The sequence below is a fragment of the Gorilla gorilla genome, chromosome 10 (assembly GCF_029281585.2).
Source record: "Gorilla gorilla gorilla isolate KB3781 chromosome 10, NHGRI_mGorGor1-v2.1_pri, whole genome shotgun sequence".
Classification (NCBI taxonomy): Eukaryota; Metazoa; Chordata; class Mammalia; order Primates; family Hominidae; genus Gorilla; species Gorilla gorilla.
The window spans coordinates 135766470-135789363 of record NC_073234.2 but is presented as its reverse complement, the minus strand read 5'-3'; the positions used below and the strand labels follow the sequence as shown (position 1 = coordinate 135789363).

The window sequence follows — 22894 nt, the reverse complement described above, 5'->3', positions numbered from 1 at the left end:
GTGGGGATATGGAGAGGTGGGGATATGGAGAGGTGGGGATAAGGAGAGGTGGGGATAAGGAGAGTGGCCCCGCAGCTCCCCTGGTGAACCAGAATACTTTCTCAAGGTTGTTCCCAGGCTGGAGGGAGGGAATTTTAGGGGTACGTAAGGTGACTCAAAGGAGCCTTGGGTGCAAGTACTGGGGGATCCCAGAGACCCAGAAGATGGGGGTAGAAAGGAAGGTGTTTGCCTTCATGGGGAGTAGCCTCAAAATAAGAGGGACTGAGGGAAGTCATTCCAAATGCAGTGGGTAGGTAGTTTAGGCTCTTCCAATGGGATGGGGTGGAGCTTAGACCTCTGCAAAAGAAGGGGGTCATTCGGAGGGGACGGTGCACAGCTGAGGCGTTGGGCTCCTGAACTGGAAACAGGAGGCTCTAAGAGGCACTGCCTTTTCCTCCAGCCTCGGTGTGGTGGGGGTGGTGAGTGTCTGGAACCGGGTTTCCCGAATCAGGACAGGAGTCTGAATGGATCTCACAAAAACCGGCCAGGGAGGGAGAGAACCAGGGGAGACTCCTCACACCGGGAGGTGGGGGTGGCGGCAAACTGGGAACCCGGGCCTGGGGCGCGGGATTTTCTCAACAGACCATAGGGTCCACTAATGTGGACGGCAGGGATTTGGGGAAACTAAGGGGGACTCTCACTTTGGACACCAAGGGCTGAGGACGGATTGGGGAAGAGGATACGGTTTCTACTGGGGTGCTGATGGAGGTTCCCCACTCGGGACGCGAGGCACTGAGTGGGTCCCCCAAACTGGATATGGGATCCTGGGAACGGAGCGAGGGCTCTAAATTAGAGCCCTGGGGTGGGGGTGGGGGGCTCTAAATTAGGCTGGGAGGAAACTGGGGGCTCTGAGGGCGGCTTCTCGCTCCGACTGGGGAAATGGAGCATGTGGGGACTGGGGAGCACTAGGGCTATCTCCCGCCCGACCCGAGGAGATTGGGGTTCTCTTCAATTCTGGACAGCAGGGACCTGAGAGGGAAGACCGGGGGGGGGTTCCCGATCCGGAACCGAGCTACCTTGAAGGCACCGGGAAGCGCTTCATTCCGGGAGGGCGTTCCCGCGGCCGGGCCCCCGCGCCGGGGTGGGTGGGGGGTGCGGCCGCGCCCTGGTCCCGGCCCGCACCGGGATTCGGGGGTCTCGCTCGGCCCCGGAGACCCAGGAGCCCCGCGGGAGGGGGGTCCCGGCGCCGCCGCCTCCGCGGGCGCCCGGGCGCGCGGGCGAGCGCGGGGCTTTATGCGCGCAGGGCGGCGGGGGGAGGAGCCGGCAGGTCGGCCCCCGGCGGGCCCTCCCCTCGGCCGTCCCCGCCCGCCCGCCCGAGCGGGGTCGGGGGAGGGGGCAGCATGGCCTGTCCGTCCGGCCCCCTTCGCTGCGCTCCTCATCTGCCCCGCGCCGAGCGCCGCCGCCGCCGCCGCCGCCGCCGCTCCGCTGCCCGCGCCGCCCGCGGCTCCCGATGGAGACTGACGCGCCCCAGCCCGGCCTCGCCTCCCCGGACTCGCCGCACGACCCCTGGTACGGCCCGGCCCGGCCTGCTTGGCCCGCGCCCGCCCCGGCCCCGCCAACATGGCCGATCCGGGTCGGGCCGGGCCTCCCCGGGGCCCGGGCCCGCGCCCCCTGCGCCCTGGCGCCCGGCGCTCACGCGGGCCCTTTGTGTCTCTCCTCCTCCCGCAGCAAGATGTTCATCGGGGGACTCAGTTGGCAGACTACGCAGGGTGAGCGAGCCCGGGAGCGCCCGCCGGTCCGGCAGGGCACCCTGGACCCCCCGGCGCCCCAGACCTGGACACCCCAGCCCGGCCCTGCGCCCTACTGACCCCGGGCGCCCTCGCGCCCTCTTTCGCGCCCCGCCCGGAGACCCCGAGAGCGCAGGGCGATCCGCGAGCGCACCCGGCCCAGCGGGTGGAGGGGAGCAGATGAGGGGTTCAGGGGGTATCGGGGGGTGGGCTGGGCCCCCGGGACCCGCCGGCGGCAGCGCCAACTCCGCTCGCACCTGCGGCTCAAACTTTTGTGAGGCTGCTCCCGGAGCGGCGGGAACCCGGCCGGAGCCGTCCCCCTTCCAGCCCAGCTCGGCCCTCGGCTTCCCGGGGCCCCGGTGGGCGCCAGGAGGCTCAGCGGGAACGGGGCGAGGGCGGTGGGGGGCGGCGGCAGTGGAGAGCGCGCGGGCAGCTTGGCGCGGGGGCGGCCGGGCCGCTCCGGGGTCACCGGGGGCAAAGGACGGGGGAGGGGGGAAGGGCGCGGGGCCCGGGCTGGTCCGAAGGCGGGTGTGTGGTTACAGAAGGGCTGCGCGAATACTTCGGCCAGTTCGGGGAGGTGAAGGAGTGTCTGGTGATGCGGGACCCCCTGACCAAGAGATCCAGGTGAGCCCCTCACCCCCTCCTCCTGCTCCCGGCTCGCCCCCCTCCACCCGCCACTCACTGCCTTGTAACCATCTGCCTCTCCCTCACTACGGCGCGCAGGGGTTTCGGCTTCGTCACTTTCATGGACCAGGCGGGGGTGGATAAAGTGCTGGCGCAATCGCGGCACGAGCTCGACTCCAAAACAGTGAGTGGCCCTGGGGGCTTCGGGGGTCCTTTGGGAGAGGGAGGCTGCCGGAGGAGAGGGTCAGGACTCTCCCCAGGGGACAGCTGGACGGGGTCCATGAGGAAGGAGGGAGTTTTTCTGAGTAAGAGGGCTGCCATGCTCTGAAACTTTGTCACTAGAGTTGGGGGGGAGAGGGAGGAGAAAAATCCCTGGCCTGCCATGAGATGCTACATCCCCCCTCCCCTAGTCCTGGTGAGGGAAGAGGCAGCCGCCACCCTCTCCCTAGAAGTACTAATCATGATGCCTCAGAGCAGAGCTTGGGGTGGGGCTAGGTCCCTCCCCCAGCCCAAATTGGGTGAGTCAGGGTAGCACTGACCCACCCGGTGGCTTCTGTGAACTCTAACTAGTATTTGGCTCTGCGACACCCCCTCTTCATCCAGACCAATGGCAAAGCATCCCTTGAAGCCCCCTCCCTCTCTCCTTCCCTCCTCCCCCTACTTTTGGTCAATGAGTTCCTTGCTTTGTGTGGAAGACAGGGACCTGCTTTGCCCACGGAGGGGATTTATGAGAAAGGCTCTAGCTTGCCTGGAAACGACCCTTCGGAAGACTAGATCTTAGGAGAAGCTGCTTGGTTGGCATTCAAACTCATGGAACATTTTGCTGTTGTCCCACAGCTCCTTCGTGTCTTAGACCCTGCAGGGGGCGCTGGCTCCAGGGCAGATGGAAAAGGAGAAAAGTCAGAGGAGGGGGTTACCACCATGTGATGGGGGTGTCTGTCTGCCGGGGGCAGGGATAGTGTGGATCTCTTCTCTCCATGCTTCCCGGCTGTCCCCCAGCCTTGGGCCTCTCTGCTTGGGTCAGTCCCTGGCTCCTGTTTACCTGCAACAATAGCTGCTTGTGCCCAAGAATTTGTCAAATTACCGCCTGTCCCCAGCTCCTGTTATCTCTGCCCAGTGGCTCCCGCTCCCGCTCCCGCTCGCAGTAATGAGCAAATGAGGCCAGGCCTCAACTTTGCCGGCTCTGAAAGGATCTTCTTGGCGCAGCCTGAGTGACCCAAGCCTGGAAATGGAGAGACAGTGGCCTATTGTTTTTGGTGATTATCTGCCATCAAGCTGCCTGTTCTGCTACCATCCCCTGTCCTCAGAATGCACTGATGGCTTCTGCAGTGCTGAGGAAGCTGAGATTTAGGGGCTGGGGGATGGAGGAGTGGAAGATTGATAAAGGGGAAGAGAATGAGGGAGAAAGGAGGGTGAGATGAGTATTCTTAGGAGATGGGGCTGAAAAGGGCCAGGGCTTTGTCTGTGTTTGGCGTCCTCCAGCCTGGGAAAGGGGGTGGGAGGGAGGTTTACTGTGGGGAGTCTATTTTGAGTTCTGACTTTCACCTTTTATTTACTTGTTGGGTTTTATTTATGTTGCCAGCTGTGAGTCACAGTGGAGGTGGGGTGTGTCAGGGATGGGGTGTGCGTGGGTCTGTGGGATCGTGGCTTGGGTACCATCTCCCCATCGGGGTCTGTGTAGGGGGACTGTGTGTGGTGCACTGGTGGCTGGGGCGGCTGCTTCTGGGAGAAAGAGAAGGATGGACATGTCCGTGGAGGTGTGGAATTGAAACTTCAGGCGGGAGAAATGAGCAGTTGTGATTTTTCCCTGGAGCCCAGTGGGACTTGGCAGGAGAGGAGGCATTGCCCTAGTGTGGATTTTGGAGGTTCCATCTCTGTGGACAGATTCCAGTGGGGGAGCCTGTAGGAGGCTAGTTCCTGGTCTGTGCCATTCAGAGAGAAGCCAGAGCCAGCTGCCTAGAACGAGGCTGAGTTTTGAACAGAAGGAACTTTGGGAAAAGATAGATCTTCCCTGCGATTGGCTGGTGAACTTATGAATGACGTCCACCCATGTGGGTGGCAAAAAGCTCTGGCCTGACCTGGCCCCGTAGGCCCTGCATGGATCACAGCGTCTCATGCCCTGTCTTTTGCTGTTTGTCGTACAGCTATAGTACCCAGGAGTACACCCAGATGCATCTTGATTTTTCCCTCTGGTTGTTCACAGCCAAGGGCAAAGGTGGCCTGTTGGTAATAGCACCTTTGTTTGTGCAATGAAGGGCAGTTCACAAAGGGCCGCTTTCACCCCGCGTTATCTCATCTGATTCCCCGCAGCTGCCCCTGGGAAAAGCGGGTGTGATTGTCCCCACTTTGCAGATGAAGGAACTGAGGCTCAGAGAGTTCGAGTGCATTACCAAGATCACAGGCTTGGCAAGAGGCCCAGAGTTTCTAAGTCAAGCCCCATGCCCTTTCACGTCACCGAAGACTGCACTCTGCCTTGCCCCAAGCCTAGCTGCATTATCAAGGAGCTGTTTGCTCACAGCCTCAAGGAGAGCTGTTTGATGTTGATAGTACTGCGAAAACAGAACTGAGCCTACTCCTGATGGTTATGAACTCTCAGCTTGTGGCCTTTTGCAGACAAAGAGTATTCCCATTTGCAGGGTTTCCAAAGCCTGAATTGCATGCCTTACCTAGATAGGTCATCTGTGTGAAGTCAGTTACGCAAGGAAGGCCCTCGATTTACCTGATACTTGAAGGAATAAGACAGCTTACATTTTTTTTGTTTGTGTTTTTGCTGTGAGCTAGACACCATGCCAAGTGCTTTGTATGCATTATCTCCAATAATCTGCTGATGACCCTTTGAGGTGGGTGTTATTATTTGCCCATTTTGCAGGTGAACTTGACCCTGACGTTCAAAGAGGGGAAATAACTTGTCCATGGTCTCACAGCTGGGAAGCAGTGCAAATGGGATTTGAACCCAGCAGTGGGACGTTAGGGTCTAAATGCTTAACTGGCTGGGCATGGTGACTCATGCCTGTAATCCCAGCACTTTGGAACGCTGAGGCGGGCGGCTCACCTGAGGTCAGGAGTTTGAAACCAGCCTGGCCAACATGGTGAAACCCCGTCTCTACTAAAAATACAAAAATTAGCTGGGTGTGGTGGTGCGCACCTGTAATCCCAGCTACTAGGGAGGCTGAGGCAGGAGAATCACTTGAACCCGAGAGGCAGAGGTTGCAGTGAGCTGAGATCGTGCCACTGCACTCCAGCCTGGGTGATAGAGTGAGACTCTGTCTGAAGAAAAAATTAAAATAATTGCTTAACCACTATTCTCTCCTCCTAGAGGCTTTTGTGATTTCTGTCACCTTTGTGTCCTGGGAGGAGAGAGGTCCTGAGGGCTGAAGGCTGTGTGGTCACTCTTCTAAAAATGCGATAACCAAGACCCCTTCTACCTCTCCCTTTTCTTGTAGATTGACCCTAAGGTGGCCTTCCCTCGGCGAGCACAGCCCAAGGTAGGTGTGTCTATGTCTGGGAGGAGCTCTCTTACTATGGGCAATGCTGGGCAGTGATTTTCCCAGTATTTCCTGCTCTGGAAGATGCTTCTGGAACCTCTGCTTGAAGTGTTTGTGGAATGGGCTGGGCTGGGAAGAGGGGATTCTTGACGTCCTTGCTCTGTGGCCTGAAGACACTATATGTCTTTCCACGTGAGCTCTGGGGTGGACTGGAGAGGGGCTTGTGTGTGTTGGGAGAAAGGGGAGCTACTCAGAGGATTCATCGTCCTGTATTTGAACCCAGTAGAGTTTGGAGCCTGAGTCTAATTCCAACATCATAGACCACAGCCTTGATGCCCAGGCCTCTGGAAGTGAAATACAGGACAGACTTAGACCCTAAGGCCGCGCTACAGGCAGGCTAGGGAGCTACCCTTGGATCCCCCCAGTCACCCTTTGCAGAGGCAGAGGGGACCACAGACTCTGTCACCTGTTGTCTTTCAGTTTAGATGTCTGTGGCTGCTTTCTCAATGCTCTCTTACCCTGCTGCTCTGGCGAGTTCTTCCAGTGAGAGGGTCAAGGTGCGCAGAAAATGGATTTCTGAGCAGTTGAGCGATACAACACTCAAAAAACTTTTGGTGCAGGGCAGGGGCCTAAGCGTCTATTCTAGGCCTCAGGGCAACTAGCCAGGTCTTCCTTTTGAAGCAATTGAATATAGAGGACAGAAGGAGAGACTGATTGCGGAACATGGGGTCAGGACCCCTGAGTTTACTGACTTATCATGGGTCCTAGGACGAGGTCCCTCTCTAGGAGAGTTCGGTTTCCTCCTTTGCCAGGTGGAACTAGAGCTCTTTAAGATTCCGGGCCAGTGAATTCCATCAAGGCCCCCAACTCCTGCCAGGGCTGAAGGAGAGGAAGAGTTTTGGGAGACAGGAAAGGGGCATCTCTGGAAGGGTCCAGTAGAGGGCCTGAAAGCAATTATGGAGCAGGTATTCGAAGGAAGCCGCACCAGGGAGCACATGGTTGGAATTGGGTTAATTCCATTAAGCAGTTTGGTGACAGAAGGTGCTTTAGTGTTAGGATGGGGCTGGGAATTGCCGCGGATTAGCCATGCGCTCCTGGGGTAATTAGGACCATGTGTTCTTCCTAAAACAGGGCTGGGGCCACGGGGCTGCCAGAGGTTGTGTTGGGAGGAGGCTGATGAGGAAAATGTCGGCACTGAGTTCAGGGAAACTCTGTGATGGACCTTGGGGGGTCTCCCAGGAGAGCCAGTGAGGTCTTAGAGTTAGGCTGTGGGTCTGGGTCACTGGCCCGCCCCCTTCCCTGTGTTAGTCCTTAGAGAAGGCATTTTCTGGACATAGTCCCTAGGGAGGGAGGCAGGAAGGAGGCACACTCGAGCCAGCCAGGGTGTGGGTGCACAGCTGCCCATGACAGGCCTAGAGGCGGGGGTCCAAGAGGGAGCTTGGGGGGGGGGGCTTTAAAGAGGCTGGGGCCACAGAGAGCTTGTCAGCTGGCATCCTGGCAGGGGGGCTCGAGCCCCTGCTGGTGGCGGTAGGCCACAGGACTCAGATGCCCACTTTCTCATTCCCTCCCCTAACAGATGGTGACTCGAACGAAGAAGATCTTTGTGGGGGGGCTGTCGGTGAACACCACGGTGGAGGACGTGAAGCAATATTTTGAGCAGTTTGGGAAGGTGGGTTTAAACTGGGGGCGCTCGCTGCTGGGGCTGTGAACACACTGTAGAATGGGGCACTAGCAAGCCGAATCCAGCCAGGTCATTCCATTCCTGCAAAAGATGAGAGTGGGGCTGGATCCTGCTGTGGGGGGAGACCAGGCCAATCCACCTTGCAGCCTCCTGGCTCATCTGTGAGCTTCAGACTCAGGATATCCCTCGGGACAGAGAAGCCACACAGTAGCTGGCCCTGTTGTTGCCCTTCCACTGTATTTTTCTCTTACTTATCTTCATTCTCACAAGGGAGGCAGTGCTCCCACAGCCAGTTCAATCAAGTCACCCCGTGGCCTCCTGGGAGTTTGCACCTGTCCAGGCCACAGGCTATTGAACCTTTCCCCACTCCTTCCAGGCGAGGATGATAAGGAGGCAATAAATATACCTCCCGATTGCACTCGGCACCCTATTTGCACAGGTGGGGAGCTTGGAGCCAGAGCTGGGGGGCTGCTGGTCCCCTGGGTATTGGGGGGAACTGATGAGAGCACCCCCCAATTCCTGATCAGGCCCAGAGGATTGGCTGTGAGCTGTAAGGGGCATGGAACTTTAATTTCTGGGCCTCTGAAGAGGTAGATGTTGTGGCGACATCCGACATTAGGGTGTCCTCTGAAAGGTGGACAATGTGAACTTTGGGGTCCCATGGGGAGATGGCAGAGAGGGTCCTACGTTTGAAGTCTAGGAGGGAAAGAGGGTTGTTTTGCTTGGGGCCGGGGTCCCTGGTCTTTCTTCTTTTAGGTGAGACAGGCGAGAGGCTGGGTCTCTACTTTCCCATCAAGACACTTCAAGTCACCCCCAGGCAAGCGAAGGGGGACGTGGCCTGGGAAATGGGCCTGGGATTGTGTGTGGGGGGGGGGAGGTGTCCCCTGGCCAGCTGAGGCTGGTGGTGTGGGGGACCAGAGGCCTCGGCTTTCGTGCCTCGGTGGGCACCTGGGTCCGGGACAGAGGGCAGGTCGGGCGGGCCCGGGCCCCAGAGGGTAGGGCGCTCCTGGGAAGCAGCAGACCCGGCTCGGCTGCGGCGGGGTGTCTTTGTGTCTGAGCGCCGAGCATTAGAGCTCGCACTAATCTGATCCAGCAGCTGTGATTGGAGGCCGCCTGCCCCCGGGGCCGGCGTTGCCATGGCAACCGGGCCCCAGGAGAAGCCGTCAGCGGCCGCGTCTTTTGTTCGGGCCTAAATCGGCGTTGGCATGTGAAACCGGCCCGGGGAGGCCAGGGGGAGCCGGAGAATAGGCTGCCAGGGAGCGAGGGGGACAGCCGGGAATGCCAAGGGCCCCGCGGCGGGGGGCCCCCCGCCCGGATCGTGGGGCCGCCGCCGAGGGGGGAACAATGGTCAGCCGCCATGGCTGCCACTCAGGCTTAGCGGCCGCCGAACTTGGCGGCTCGGCTCCTACTGGTCAGCAGGCCTCGGCCGCCTCCCCTCCCTCCGCCCGATCCCCCCTGCCCTCGGGTTCCCATGGAGACCAAAGCCTATTAAGGACACTGGGCCGGGAGCCTCCCTCCCCTCAGCCCCAGGAGGGGACACCGGTGGGGGTAACCCGGACCCCCAGCCATCTTCTTTGCCCCCTGCCCTGGCCTCAACCCCACCGTCCCACTAGGGGCCTCTCCAGCCAAGGCCCAGGTTGAAGGGTGTAGTGGGGCCAGGGATGGTGGCCTTCCTTGCAGGGTTGGGTGGAGGAAGGTGGGAGAAGTTGTGGATTTGGGCTGAATCCATTTGTGGGTCAGGCAGGGACTCGGAGCTGTAGGATTGGGGGAGGGTGTGGCTGGTTCGTTCATTCATTCATTCATTCATTCAAAAAATGATTGACCTCCAGTCAAGGTGCTCAGTAGGATGGTGGTCATGGCCCTAAATGACACAGACGCTGTCCTCATGCAACCTTCAAGCCAGTAGTATCTGGCTGCTCTCTCCCCAGCTTTGCCACGTTCCCCCCGTGTAACTATGGGCAAGTCCCTCCCTTGTAAAGATAATAATAATAGCTATTATTTATTAGGCACTTACTGTATCCTGGGTGCTGTGAGTTAAGAGTGTCACATGCACTATCTCACTAAATCCTCTCATAGCCAGGCTCGGTGGTGCACACCTGTAGTCCCAGCTACCAAGGAGGGTGAGATGGGAGGACTGCTTGAGCCTGGGAGTTCAAGACTAGCCTGGGCAATATAGCGAGAACCCTTTTCCAAAAAAAAAAAAAAAAAAAAAAGGTGTCTTTCATTTAACTTCAACCTGTGAGATAGACACTGTTATGCCTATTTCACAGATGAGGAACCAAAGCCAGAGAAACATCAAGTCACCTGCCCAAGGTTACCCAACCAGCAAATGCAGGATCCAGGATTCCAACTCAGACCCGTCCTACCCAAAGCCTGTGCTTTGATCACAGTCCTTCTTTCTGGGTTTCTGTTTTTCATTGGTTAAGTGAGGGGTGGGGAAGATGTGCTGAACCTGAAATGATTGTCCCATTCGGGTGGTCCAGCTGATTTGGGATTGGGACTCAGAGTGGGTCCATAGGATGGGAGTGAGAGTGCCACTCTGTTGCATGGGCCCCAGTACAGGCAGCTCTTTGAGAAGAGAGATGTCATGAGATTCTCCAGGGACCTTGTTGCCTCCTGGCTCAGTGGGATCCTGGTTCTCCCAGTGGGAGTCAGAGGCCCACTGTAGCTTGATGCCTAAGGAGAGCTGGAGGATCACTGTAGTTCAGGGTCTTTAATGAGGCAGGGGAGGGCCTTTAGAAGGTGGATGATGGGGTCGGGCCCAGTGGCTCACGCCTGTAATCCCAGCACTTTGGGAGGCTGAGGCGGGTGGATCACTTGAGGCCAGGAGTTCGAGACCAGCCTGGCCAACATGGTGAAACCCCATCTCTACTAAAATACAAAAATTAGCCAGGAGTGGTGGCATGCACCTGTAATCCCAGCTACTCAGGAGGCTGAGGCAGGAGAATTGCTTAAACCTGGGAGGCGGGGGCTGCAGTTAGCCGAGATCATGCCACAGAACTCCAGCCTGGGTGACAGAGTAAGACTCTGTCTCCAAAAAAAAGAAGGTGGTGGATGCTGGGCCTGGAAGTAGAGGGAAGGAGAGTAGGGAAGAGGCTGGTTACCCATGGCTTGATGGCTTGAGAAAAGTTTTTTTTTTAATCCTTTGGATGTCTGGTCATTTGGGGGAGGGTTGGGGCCTGGAGTAGGATTGGGTTGGGTATCAGAGGCAGCCCCTGATTTATAGCAAAGGTGACTCAGACCTTAACTAAGAAAGAGGGCAAGGAGGAGGCACCAGATGCAGGCAAATGGAAGGTGGCACCAAGGCCTTTGGTGACCGTATATCCAAGGGGTACCTAGAGGAAGTAACAAGAGTAGACTGGGGTCCAAGAGAGGATGGATGATGTAGATCCTCCCCCTTTCCCAGTCTCCTTCCCCTCCCCCAGTCAGTGGGAGGCAAAGCAGCCCAGGCACTGAACTCTACTTGCTTTAATTACAGCCTCTAGCAAAAGGAAACCTCAATTAGAGGAAAAGATCTGTAGCCGGAGAGGGGAGTCCAGTCTGGTTGCTGTCCTCCTGGCCTTTTACAGAAAGGGATGAGGCTTTTGCTTCCCCATCTTGTCATTTTCCTCCCTCCCATATTTCCTTCTCTAGCATCTTCTGTGTGCCTCCCCAGCTTGGTCAAGGTCTTGCTGTGTGATCTTGGGCAGGCAACTTCACCTCTCTGAGCCTATTTTCTTATCTACACCATGGGGATCTTACCATGCAGGGAATGTTGGAAGGACAGTGGAGCTTAATAAATGCAGGCTGGTGCATTGAGATGATGGTGATTGAAAAGGGTTTTCAGTGGGGTTGCAGAAGGAAAGTTGTCCCCTGTGCAGGGAGCAGGTTGAAGGTCAAGCCTGGAGTGGGCAAGAGGGCAGTGGGTTGCCAGAGCCCGTTCCTTGGTGGTAGTGGGTTCCGCTGGTATCTGCTGGGTCCTCCATGGCGGGCTGTGTTTCAGGTGGACGACGCCATGCTGATGTTTGACAAAACCACCAACCGGCACCGAGGTGAGTGTGGCCCCCTCCCCCTTCCCAGGCTGGGCCCCGTGGTCAGCCAGGGGGCTGCAGGTCACAGCTGCCCTTTCATCTCGCCTTCTGACATCCTATCCCCCAGGATCTGCGTCCTCTCCCAGGCCTGGCCTTACAGAAGGCTTTTGTCCTACCATTTCCTGTGCTAGAAACTTGCCGAATTGCATACACACGAGAGGAACAGAGGAGTACCCACCCCCCACCCAGTCCCCGCAACCCACTGAGTCTCCTACCCCCACCCTAGTGGTGTCTGCCTCTGCCCGGGCTTACCTTGTCCCTGGTAACCAGAGCTTAGGCCAGGCCGCCGAGGGTCAGGCTGACTCCACAGCCCCAGGCAGTCACCTCCTGCCCAGCCCCCAGCCCCCCAGCCCCGTTGCCTCTGAACCTGTGAGCATCTGGGCCACACCGTGTGCGTGTGCGCCACCTGGCTGTTTTTCTCCCGAGGGCCTTACCTTCTGAGAAATCCCTTTCCAGCCCCTGGGGCACACCCAGGAGGAGACGGGGTTGTTTCTCCAGTTGTTTCAGGACTTTTAGTCCATTTTGGGAGTGGGGTATGTGCTCTGTGTGTGTGTGTGTGTGTGTATTTGTATCTGTGCAAAAGGGGGTATCTGTGCCTAAATGTCTGTTTATATCTGGTATGTCAGGGTAACTGCATGTGTCTGTGTGATACGCAGGTATCTAGATGTGTGCATGTGTGAATGTGTGTGTGTCTATGTACATTTGTATGTTTGGACATGTACACCTTTGTGTAAGTTTAAATGAGTGTGCATGTGTGTTCCTTCTTCCCTCTTTGGAAAACACCTGAGGACTAGAAAAAGCATGTTGAGTGTATTCTCATCACAGCTCTACCACTTTCTAACTTGCTGTGTGACCTTGGGCAAGTTACTTCACGTACCTGAACCTTATTTTCCTCATCTGTATTCTGGGACTTGAAACCCTGTCTCAGTGGATAGTTGAGAGGATTCCAGGCTGTGAGCAGAGCCTTTCATTAACTCTCACTCGCCAGAGAGAGAGGAGCGGGCATATTGGTACGACCTGGGGTTGAGTTTTGACCCTGCGCTCTGGTTCTGACCTTGCCTTTATCCTTTGTCCAACCTCTAGGGTTCGGGTTTGTCACATTTGAGAGTGAGGACATCGTGGAGAAAGTGTGTGAAATTCATTTTCATGAAATCAACAACAAAATGGTGAGTTGGGTCCGGGCGCAGTGGCTCACGCCTGTAAGCCAAGCACTTTGGGGAGGTTGAGGTGGGCAGATTACATGAGGTCAGGAGTTTGAGACCAGATTGGCCAACACAGTGAAACCCTGCCTCTACTAAAAATACAAAAATTAGCCAGGCGTGGTGGTGCGTGCCTGTAATCCCAGCTACTCGGGAGGCTGAGGCAGGAGAATCGCTTGAACCCGGGAGGTGGAGGTTGCAGTGAGCTGAGATTGCGCCACGGCACTCCAGCCTGGGCAACAGAGTGAGTGAGACTCTGTCTCAAACAAAACAAAACAAAAACAAAAACAAAAACATGGTGAGTTGGGATTGGATGGAGCGCAGGCACAGAGAAGACTGGGGCTCCTTGTGGGGCCTGCCAGGGAAGCTCTGAGGTTCTAAAGGCAGGCAGAGGGGCTTTGAGTAAGTGGAGGCAGAGCCAGTTCTTCCAACCCCTAAAAACCTAGACAGGGAGGCAGTGTCACACAGTAATTAATCAGGCAGATGACCTCCCTTCTCTGAGCCTCAGTTTCCACATCTGTCAAATGGGACTGGAAAAGCTCCTCCATCATAGTATTGGTAGTATTGGTGTAAGCATTCATTGAACGATTGCATGCAAAGCCGTTTACACACTCCCCAGCACATAGTGAGTGCTCCATCAGTGGTAACCATGAAATAGTTTTCAGCTGGACAGTGAAATTAATAAAATTAATAAAGAGGCTTTCCAGGGAACAAGAGGGCTAATGACTCTAGCTCTGTGGGAAAGACTAACCGCCAGGTCTCATTGCAGGTGGAATGTAAGAAAGCTCAGCCAAAGGAGGTGATGTCGCCAACGGGCTCAGCCCGGGGGAGGTCTCGAGTCATGCCCTACGGAATGGACGCCTTCATGCTGGGCATCGGCATGCTGGGTATGCGCGAGCCTGCGCCTGCGGCTTCTTTCTGCAGAAAGAACTGCTCCCAGGACTAGCAGGGGCTGTGTGGGTGTTGCACCTCCCCTGTGGTCTGCCCTCCTCCTGTCTGAGTCATTGAGCAGGAGTGGGGACTAGGGATCTGTCGGGTCTGGCAGACCTAACCAAGGTGGGGTGGTTTGGTTGGGGGGTGCTGCCCTCTGGTGGTAGCCAGCAGAAAGGTCCAACCATATTCATTGGTCCTGTCAATCTGTCCATTCTCTCGTCCATCCATCCCTCCATCTGTCCATTCCTCTATCCATTCATCCATCCAGTACACAGTTATTGAGCAACTCTATATGCCAGACATTATGCCAGGAACTGCAACAATGACTTTCTTTACAATCTGGCAGGGAAAACAAGTAAGAAGATAAAATAGATTTCAGATGCAGAAGTGTAGGGTGCCGAGGGAGTGTGGTCACAGGGAACTTGACCATGACTTGGAGAAGTGGGAAGAGAAGTTACATTTAAGTTGAGTCTGCGGGTGGAGTAGGAGCCAGTGATGGGGAGGCTGGAGAGACGGGAAGGGGAAAAGTGTTCCAGGCGGAGGGAACAGCATTTGCAAAGGCCCAAAGGCCTTTGGAGGGGGCAAAAGGAAGGCTGCCTGGTCTTATTCATTCAAGTAATATTTATTGAGCAACTTCTGAGAAGGAGCGCCTGCTCTCATGGGGCTCTCCTTCAAGTTGGAGACAGGCGTAAATGGGCACTGCCACTACAGAGTGACTGGAGGCTGTGGGAGGCCCCTAAACCCACCTGGAGGTTGAGGAGACTTCCTGGAAGAGGTGAAGGCTGCCATGAGCCTTGAAAGCTGAGCAGGAGTCAGCTGTGCTTTGGGTCCAAGACTGAGGGTGGTAAATCTGAGGCTCCCTGGGGAGATGAGATGTGTACATACAGAAAGAGAACAGTACAAGGGGGTCTTTATGCCAGGCATGGGGGAATGGCACACAGAGAGGTACTCTGGGAATTCAGAGGAGGGGGCACAGCATGGGCTAGAGGGTCAGAAGTCGGGGAGGCGAGCAGCCTCCAAATAGGGCACAGTCTTCCTTGAAGCTTTTCTTTTTTCTTTAACATGTTATTTGGAAGTAATCCCAAACTCAGAGGAGCTGCAAAAATAAAACAGTGCAAAGAACATCCATATACCCTGTTATCAGATTCACCTGTTCTTAACATTTTGCCCCCATTTTGGTTGATCAGTTTTACTCTATGTGTATATATGTGTGTGTATGTGTGTTTGCAAATATGTATGTACACATGTATAGACACACACAGACTTGTGATTTTTCACTGAATCATTTGAGGGTTAGTTACATGCATCGTGGCCCTTTACCCTTTGATGCTTCCTAAGATTAGGGATATTCTTTCATGTAACCACAGTTTAGTTATCAACTTCCTAAGTTTATAATTGATACAATATTTTTTTCTTTCTTTTTTTTTTTTTTTTGAGACGGAGTCTCGCTCTTTCGCAGGCCAGACTGCAGTGGCGGGATCTCGGCTCACTGGAAGCTCTGCCTCCTGGGTTCACACCATTCTCCTGCCTCAGCCTCCCGAGTAGCTGGGACTACAGGCGCCCGCCACTGCGCCCGGCTAATTTTTTGTATTTTTAGTAGAGACGGGGTTTCACCGTGTTAGCCAAGATGGTCTTGATCTCCTGACCTCGTGATCTGCCCGCCTCAGCCTCCCAAAGTGCTGGGATTACAGGCGTGAGCCACCGCGCCCGGCCTTGATACAATATTTTTATCTAATCTACTTTCTATTTTCCAATTTTATTAATTGACCCAATAATGCTCTTTTTTTTTTTTTTTGGTAGAGACGGGGTCTCACTATGTTGCCCAGCTGGTCTCGAACTCCTGGCCTCAAGCAATCTTCTCACCTCAGGTTCCCAAAGTGTTGTGGTGGTAGGCATGAGCCACCATGCCCGGCCAGACCCAGTAATGCTCTTTATAGAATATTTTTGTCCTTCAGAACAAGATCCAGGCTAGAATCAGGTATTGTAGTTAGTTGTCTTGTCTCTTTCACCTTGTTTTATTTAGAACATTGAGAAAGTTTTATTCTAAGGTGATTCATGAGCTGTTTTCACCCTTCATTTAAGAGGTGGAAAAAGAAGTTAGGCTCACGCCTGTAATCCCAGCACTTTGGGAGGCTGAGGCGGGTGGATCACCTGAGGTTGGGAGTTCGAGACCAGCCTGACCAACATGGAGAAACCCTGTCTCTACTAAAAATACAAAATTAGCTGGGGATAGTGGCACATGCCTTTATTCCCAGCTCCTCGGGAGGCTTAGGCAGGAGAATTGCTTGAACCTGGGAGGCGGAGGTTGCGGTGAGCCGAGATCGTGCCATTGCACTCCAGCCTGGGGAACAAGAGTGAAACTCCATCTCAAAAAAAAAAAGTGGAAAAAGAAATTATCTAACAAATAGTGAGATCGGTGGTTAAGAGGCTTGGAGCCCGTCAGATCTGAATTTTAATCTTAATTGTACCATTATTGCTAACTATTGGATTTTTCTTTGAGAAGACAGAAAATCAGCACTTAAAGAAATCTGAGTACTTTCTGGCCAGGTGTGGTGGCTCATGCTTGTAATTCCAGACCAAGGCAGGAAGATCACTTGAGGCTAGTAGTTCGAGACCAGCCTGGGCAATACAGCAAGACCCCATCTCTACAAAAAAATTAAAAATTAGCCAGGCATAGCAGCACACACCTTGTAGTCACAGCTACTAGGGAGGCTGAGGCAGGAGAATCACTTGAGCCCAGAAGTTTGAGGCTGCAGTGACCTACAATTGTACCACTGTGCACTCCAGCCTGGGCAAAAGAGCAAGATCCTGTCTCTAAAAAAGAAAAAAGAAAAAAAAATCATGATATAAGTTCAGATAATGATCATCAGTACTAAGAAAAGCCAAGGTGACATGATAGAAATTGTAGCTGATGGGAAGGAGGACGCCTATGGGAAGATGTTTCGGAGTCTTGCACAATGAGAGGGACTCAGGCATGTAGTCATCTGCAAAGAGTGCTCCAGGCAAAGGCACCAGCATGTGCAAAGGCCCTGAGGTGGGAATGAGCTTGGCAAAGCTGAAAAACAGCAAGGAAGCCAGTGTGGCTGGAGCAGAGGGAGGGAGGGGCAGCGTGCACGAGATGAGGACAGGAGGGAAGCAGGAGCCAGAGCTCAAAGAGCATTGGATTATTCTCAGCCAAAAAGTGTCACCTTTCAGAGCCTCGGTTTCCTGTCTGTAAAATGGGGTGCCTAACAGTACCTACCTCTAAGGCGAGTTTAACGGGATAATAGTGTGCAGTGTGCTTGGCACAGGGCTTGGTATGAAGAAGGTATTTGGAGGGTATAGCTATTATTCATGATAAAGGAAGGTGAGGGGACATGAGTGGCTCAGGTCCTTCTCCATGATCAGGATCCGCCCTGTGGATGAGACATCTGACACTGCCCCCTTGCCCCATCAGGTTACCCAGGTTTCCAAGCCACAACCTACGCCAGCCGGAGTTATACAGGCCTCGCCCCTGGCTACACCTACCAGTTCCCCGGTAAGTCCTGCTCGGTATCCCTCTGCTGCCAGCATGCCCCTGGTTCCCGGGCAGTCTGACTTCTCAGGGTGGTGTGTCTAGGGGTGCATGGCTGGGGGTCTGCTTGCTGGAGGCTTGGAAGGAAGGGCATGTCTGAGGAAAGAGGGCCTCTCCCCACCCATCCCCCCCAAACCCCTCCCCAGAAGCTGGGGACAGGGGCTCCCAGCGTGGCCCTGCATGGCACCGTTTTCTCCCAGGCCACCCTCTGCCTGCCTCCTGCCTGTCTCTCCTCCCCACCCGACTCCAGGGTTGCCACTTCCACCAGAGAGGGCATTGGGCTTGTAGTGGGGGCCTCTCCGAGGGCCATTGTTGGTTGCATCATCACAGACACCTATAACGGCCAGGCTCTAGGCTGAGCTCTTTCAAGTCCAGACAAGGTGTTATGCTCAGACCCTAAATGCTGAAAACCAATTGAAAAGCATTATCATTACCACGCTCATTTGTAAGCCAACATAAAGATAACACTAGACCTGAAAGTAAATGTCAGGAAGCCCAGTTCTGGACTTCCCATGATGACTATTCAATGCAGTTTTCTTTGAAATAAGAAATACCAAACTTTTGCAAGGCCATTTATTTATTTATTTACTTGGGGGTCTTATTTATTTGGAGGGCCCCTAAGCACTTACATCCTCTGCCCCAGGGCTGTTCAGCTTGGAGAACTTTGTGTACGGGACGTTGCCTAATTCTCTCAATAATCTCATGGGGGAAGGATGCTTATCCTCATTTTAGAGATGAGGACATAGGCTCAGAGGAAGAATGACAAGCTAAGATGAGCCAACTAGGAAGTGGCAGAGCTGGGACTTGAACCCAAGCCTGACCTATTCTACCTATTCTAGGGCCGTCGCTTTTCATCAGGCTGCCTGCCCCCAACACACACACACACACACGAGAAGAGGATTCTGGGAGATGTTTTTGGTAACAGTCAAATTGTAAGCCTTTTAGAGACACCCGAGGCTGGATATGGTGACTCACGCCTGTAATCCCAGCACTTTAAGAGCCTGAGATGGGAGGATGGCTTGAGCCCATGAGTTTGCGATCAGCCTGGGCAACATAGTGAGGCCTTGTCTCTACAAGTTAGCCAGGCATGATGTTGTGCGCCTGTGGTCCCAGCTACTCAGGAGGCTGAGGTGGGAGGATCGCTTGAGCCCAGGAGGTCGAGTGTGTAGTGAGCTGTGTTCATGCCACTGCATTCCAGCCTGGGCAGCAGAGTGAGACCCTGTCTTTTTTTTTTTTTTTAAATAAAAAGGGTCGGGCGCTGTGGTTCACGCCTGTAATCCCAGCACTTTGGGAGGCCAAGACGGGCGGGTCACGAGGTCAGGAGATCGAGACCATCCTGGCTAATACAGTGAAACCCCGTCTCTACTAAAAATACAAAAAATTATCCGGGCGTGGTGGCGGGCGCCTGTAGTCTCAGCTTCTTGGGAGGCTGAGGCAGGAGAATGGCATGAACCCGGAAGGCAGAGCTTGCAGTGAGCCGAGATCGCACCACTGCACTCCAGACCGGGCAACAGAGCGAGACTCCATCTCAAAAAAAAAAAAAAAAGAGAAAGAAAGAAAAAGAAAAGAAACAGAAAAGAAGGAAACAAACCAACACCTGGAATCGTAGCTCCAGCCCTGCCCCGTGCCCAGGGTATAGGTGGCAACTCTGCTCTCTCTCTCTGTCTCTCCTCTGTGTCTGTCTCCTTGCCCTCCCCTGCCTTCTGGGAACTGTGCTCTCCCCCTCCCCAGCTCTTGGGTCCTGTGCATGGCCTGTCTCCTCGCCCAGTGTCCCTGTGGGTGCATTTGTCCTCCCTGGGCCATGTCCAAGGGGCCTCCCCTGCTTCTTCCTAAGCTGTTTTACGTTTCATTTTAGAATTCCGTGTAGAGCGGACCCCTCTCCCGAGCGCCCCAGTCCTCCCCGAGCTTACAGGTCAGTCGCTCGGATTTTGTATACCTCTCAGGCCACATGGGGAGAAACAGAAGGGGCCCAGGGAGTTTCCTGGGGAAAGCTAGTGGGATCCTTTTCTCCTGCCCGCCAGCACTCCGGCTGTGGGGACACAGCAGACTGTGCCTGGGCACTGGCCAGTCTGGGCGGCTACATGGCCCTTAAGGGTGGGGCATAGGGCCAAGCCAAGCAGATGGAGGCAAAGTCACTCATTCATCCATTTGGCAAATATTTATCTAGCACCTCCCGTGTGCCAGGCTCCATGGAGGCTCTGGGATCCCACAGTGAACAAGCCAGGGTCTCAAACTCGTTGCAAAGTGGGCTGGGTGGGGACGTCTGTACACCAGCGTGGGCATACCTGCCCTTGGTGCCAGCCGACTCTTGCCGGGAGGGGATACAGACTCACTATGCTCAGATCTCATGTTTTTCCAGAGATGCCAGAAACCTGGCTTTTGCTTTCGTATGAATTTTTCCATTATTTTTCAATGTTGGCAACAGATTCTAAATGTTTAAAACACTGTGAGCCAAATGAAATATTGCCAAGGGCCGAATCCAGCCCTTTGGTGACTTCTGGACAAGTGGGGTGAAGGTGACAGGGGCCGGTTTCCTGGCTGGCACCTTCACTCGGGCCAGCCAGCTCAGCTGCGGGGCCAGCCTTGAGCCGAGGAGACTGCAAGCACGTGGGGTGGGCTGCACGGGGTTTCTCTGTCCAACCTGCTTCTCCCCCACCCCACCCCCAGACTCTCCCCTCAACCTGGCCATGTGTGGAAGACGTGAGCATGGACCCTGCTTTAGATAAGACCTTCCTTCCAAGGGGTGCTCAGGGTTCCCCCAAAATGGGGGAGAGGAAGAGAAACCTGGAGTGAAGGAAGGGGTGGGGAGGAGAACCCTAGAGATGCAGGTAACAGAGGCTCTTCCCTGAAAAGAGGGAGAGTTTGGCCAGTAGTTGTCAGGGTGGAGGGCTGGAAGGAGGTCCTTGTTACTCATTTAAGAACTGTGTGTGCTGGGCATGGTGGTTCACGCCTATAATCCCAGCACTCTGAGAGGCCAAAGCAGGAGTATCCCTTGAGGCCAGAAGTTCAAGACTAGCCTGGGCAACATGGTGAAACCCCATCTCTACTAAAAAAAAAATAAAAAACTAGCCAGGTGTGGTGGTGGTGCATGCCTGTAGTCCCAGCTACTTGGGAGGCTGAGGTGGGAGGATCGTTTGAGCCCAAGAGGTGAAGGCTGCGGTGAGCCATGACTGCATCACTGCACTCCAGCCTGGGCAACAGAGCACCATGTGTTACGGACCTACTGTGCACAGGATGCTCTCCCAGACCCTGGGGACAGAGTAGGGGTAAGACAGAGGCAGGCCCTGATCTCACAGAACTCGCAGTTTAGAGAGGGGAGCAATTACTGATTATATAAATAAGTCATTCTTTACAGTGTGGTAAGCACATGCTGGGGTTGGCTCCTCTGACTTTATGAAAATGCCTAAATGAGCCAAACAACAGACCTCAGAGCCCAGTCCCTGGCCTTAAAGAAATGACAGAAGAAATGTCCCTTTTAGAGATATCTTGGCAGGCAAGGGAGTAGGTACAAGATCAACAGTGCTTGGGCACCTAGGATCTGAACTTTCCTCTAGCCTTGGAGAAAAGGAGACTTGGGTGGTTTTTTCATGCATTCGATAAATATTCATTGTACCAGACACCACTCCAGGCACTGGGGACACAACAGTGAGTGAGACAGACAAGGTTCCTGTCTTCCTGGAACTGAAATTCCAGAGGAAGGAGACAGCAGTAAACAAGTAAACAGGCCGGGGGTGGTGGCTCATGCCTGTAATCCCAGCACTTTGGGAGGCTGCAGCAGGTGGATTACTTGAAGTCAGGAGTTCAAGACCAGCCTGGCCAACAAGGTGAAACCCCATCTCTATTAAAAATACAAAAATTAGGCCGGGCGCGGTGGCTCACGCCTGTAATCCCAGCACTTTGGGAGGCCAAGGCGGGTGGATCACGAGGTCAGGAGATCAAGACCATCCTGGCTAACACGGTGAAACCCCGTCTCTACTAAAAACACAAAAAATTAGCTGGGCGTGGTGGCGGGCGCCTGTAATCCCAGCTACTGGGAGGCTGAGGCAGGAGAATGGCGTGAACCCAGGAGGCGGAGCTTGCAGTGAGCCGAGATCGCGCCACTGCACTCCAGCCTGGGCGACAGAGCGAGACTCCGTCTCAAAAAAAAAAAAAAAAAAAAAATACAAAAATTAGCTGGGCGTGGTGGTGCATGCCTGTAATCCCAGCACTTTGGGAACCTGAGGCAGGCAGATCACCTGAGGTCAAGAGTTTGAGACCAGCCTGGCCAACATGGTGAAACCCCATCTCTACTAAAAATACAAAAAAAAAATTAGCCAGGCATGATGGTGCACGCCTGTAGTCCCAGCTACTTAGGAGGCTGAGCCAGGAGAATCACTTGAATCCAGGAGGCAGAGGTCGCAGTGAGCCGAGATCATGCCACTGCACTCCAGACTGGGCAACAGAGCTAGACTCTGTCTCAAAAAAAAAAAAAAAAAAAAATCAAGTAAAACAAGAAAGGCTTACCTGAGTATCCCCAAAGCAAATAAGATATTTTTGGGCTGGGTGTTGTGGCTCATGCCTGTAATCCCAACACTTTGAGAGGCCAACACAGGAGGATAGCTTGAAGTCAGGAGTTCGAGACCAGCTTGGGCAACATACCAAGACCCTATCTTTTATTTTATTTTATTTTATTTATTTATTTTTTTTGAGATGAAGTCGTGCTCTTGTTGCCCAGGCTGGAGTGCAACGGCGCGGTCTTGGCTCACCGCAACCTCCGCCTCCTGGGTGCAAGCGATTCTCCTGTCTCAGCCTCCCATGTAGCTGGGATTACAGGCATGCACCACCACGCCTGGCTAATTTTGTTTTTTGTTTTTTGTTTAGTAGAGACGGGGTTTCTCCATGTTGGTCAGGCTGGACTTGAACTCCCGACTTCAGGTGATCCGCCCGCCTCGGCCTCCCAAAGTGCTGGGATCACAGGCATGAGCCACCGCACCCAGCCTTTCCAAGACCCTATCTTTACAAAAAAATTAATTAAAAAAAAAAAAGATATTTTTGGAGGGTGAGAAGTTCTATGAGGAAATTAAAGCAGGGAAATGTGCTAAGGCGTTATGGTTGGGGACAAGGGGCCGCCTGAGTGGGGGTATTCAGGGAAAGCTTCTTAGAGGAGGTGGCATCTGAGTGAGAAGGAGCCCACTGTATGAAGTTTTTAGGAAAGATTCACAGTAGGAGGTGCTCACCTCTCAGCCCCAGGGAGCCCCAGGCTCAAGCCATTCAAGCCACTGGGTGTTTTAAGCAGAGGCCCTTTCTACTCCTTCAGCAGTTATTAAACACCTGCTGTGTACAAGGCAAGGTGCTAGGTGCTGCAGAGGTGACAATGATGGCAGACAGCAAACAAGGGGATAGGTGCCTGTGTCTGAAGAGGAGATGGCAAACAAAGAGGCTGGGGGGATTTGGGGGAGGCAGTGGTCATTTCTGGGTGGTCAGGGAGGCCCTCAGGGTGCTCTCAGGAGACAGGGGCGAGGGGAGCAGGACAGGCAGCAGAGGGTGTGGTGCAAAGCTATGGCCTCAGTGTGAGCCCAGCCTCAGCCTGACCCCTAGGGCGCT

At 54.4% G+C, this 22894-nt stretch overlaps 1 protein-coding gene across 9 annotated transcripts in view; it reads left to right on the top strand.

The window, feature by feature from the left end:
* Window positions 1-1318: 1318 nt before the first annotated feature.
* Window positions 1319-22894, top strand: part of MSI1 (musashi RNA binding protein 1) — a 28114-nt gene continuing 6538 nt past the window's right edge. For 2 of the 9 annotated variants that reach the window (XM_063694404.1, XM_063694403.1), the window contains exons 1-12: window positions 1379-1548; window positions 1708-1748; window positions 2309-2390; window positions 2490-2574; window positions 5834-5875; window positions 7452-7544; window positions 11539-11587; window positions 12710-12792; window positions 13595-13712; window positions 17195-17275; window positions 19167-19223; window positions 22172-22225. In XM_063694404.1, coding sequence (XP_063550474.1) covers window positions 1490-1548; window positions 1708-1748; window positions 2309-2390; window positions 2490-2574; window positions 5834-5875; window positions 7452-7544; window positions 11539-11587; window positions 12710-12792; window positions 13595-13712; window positions 17195-17275; window positions 19167-19223; window positions 22172-22225 — 844 coding nt within the window. In that variant the 5' untranslated portion in view covers window positions 1379-1489. Of the gene's footprint in view, window positions 1549-1707; window positions 1749-2308; window positions 2391-2489; window positions 2575-5833; window positions 5876-7451; window positions 7545-11538; window positions 11588-12709; window positions 12793-13594; window positions 13713-17194; window positions 17276-19166; window positions 19224-22171; window positions 22226-22894 lie in introns of all 9 variants that reach the window. The other 7 variants (XM_031001180.3, XM_031001179.3, XM_031001182.3 and 4 more) reach the window with 5 other exon arrangements.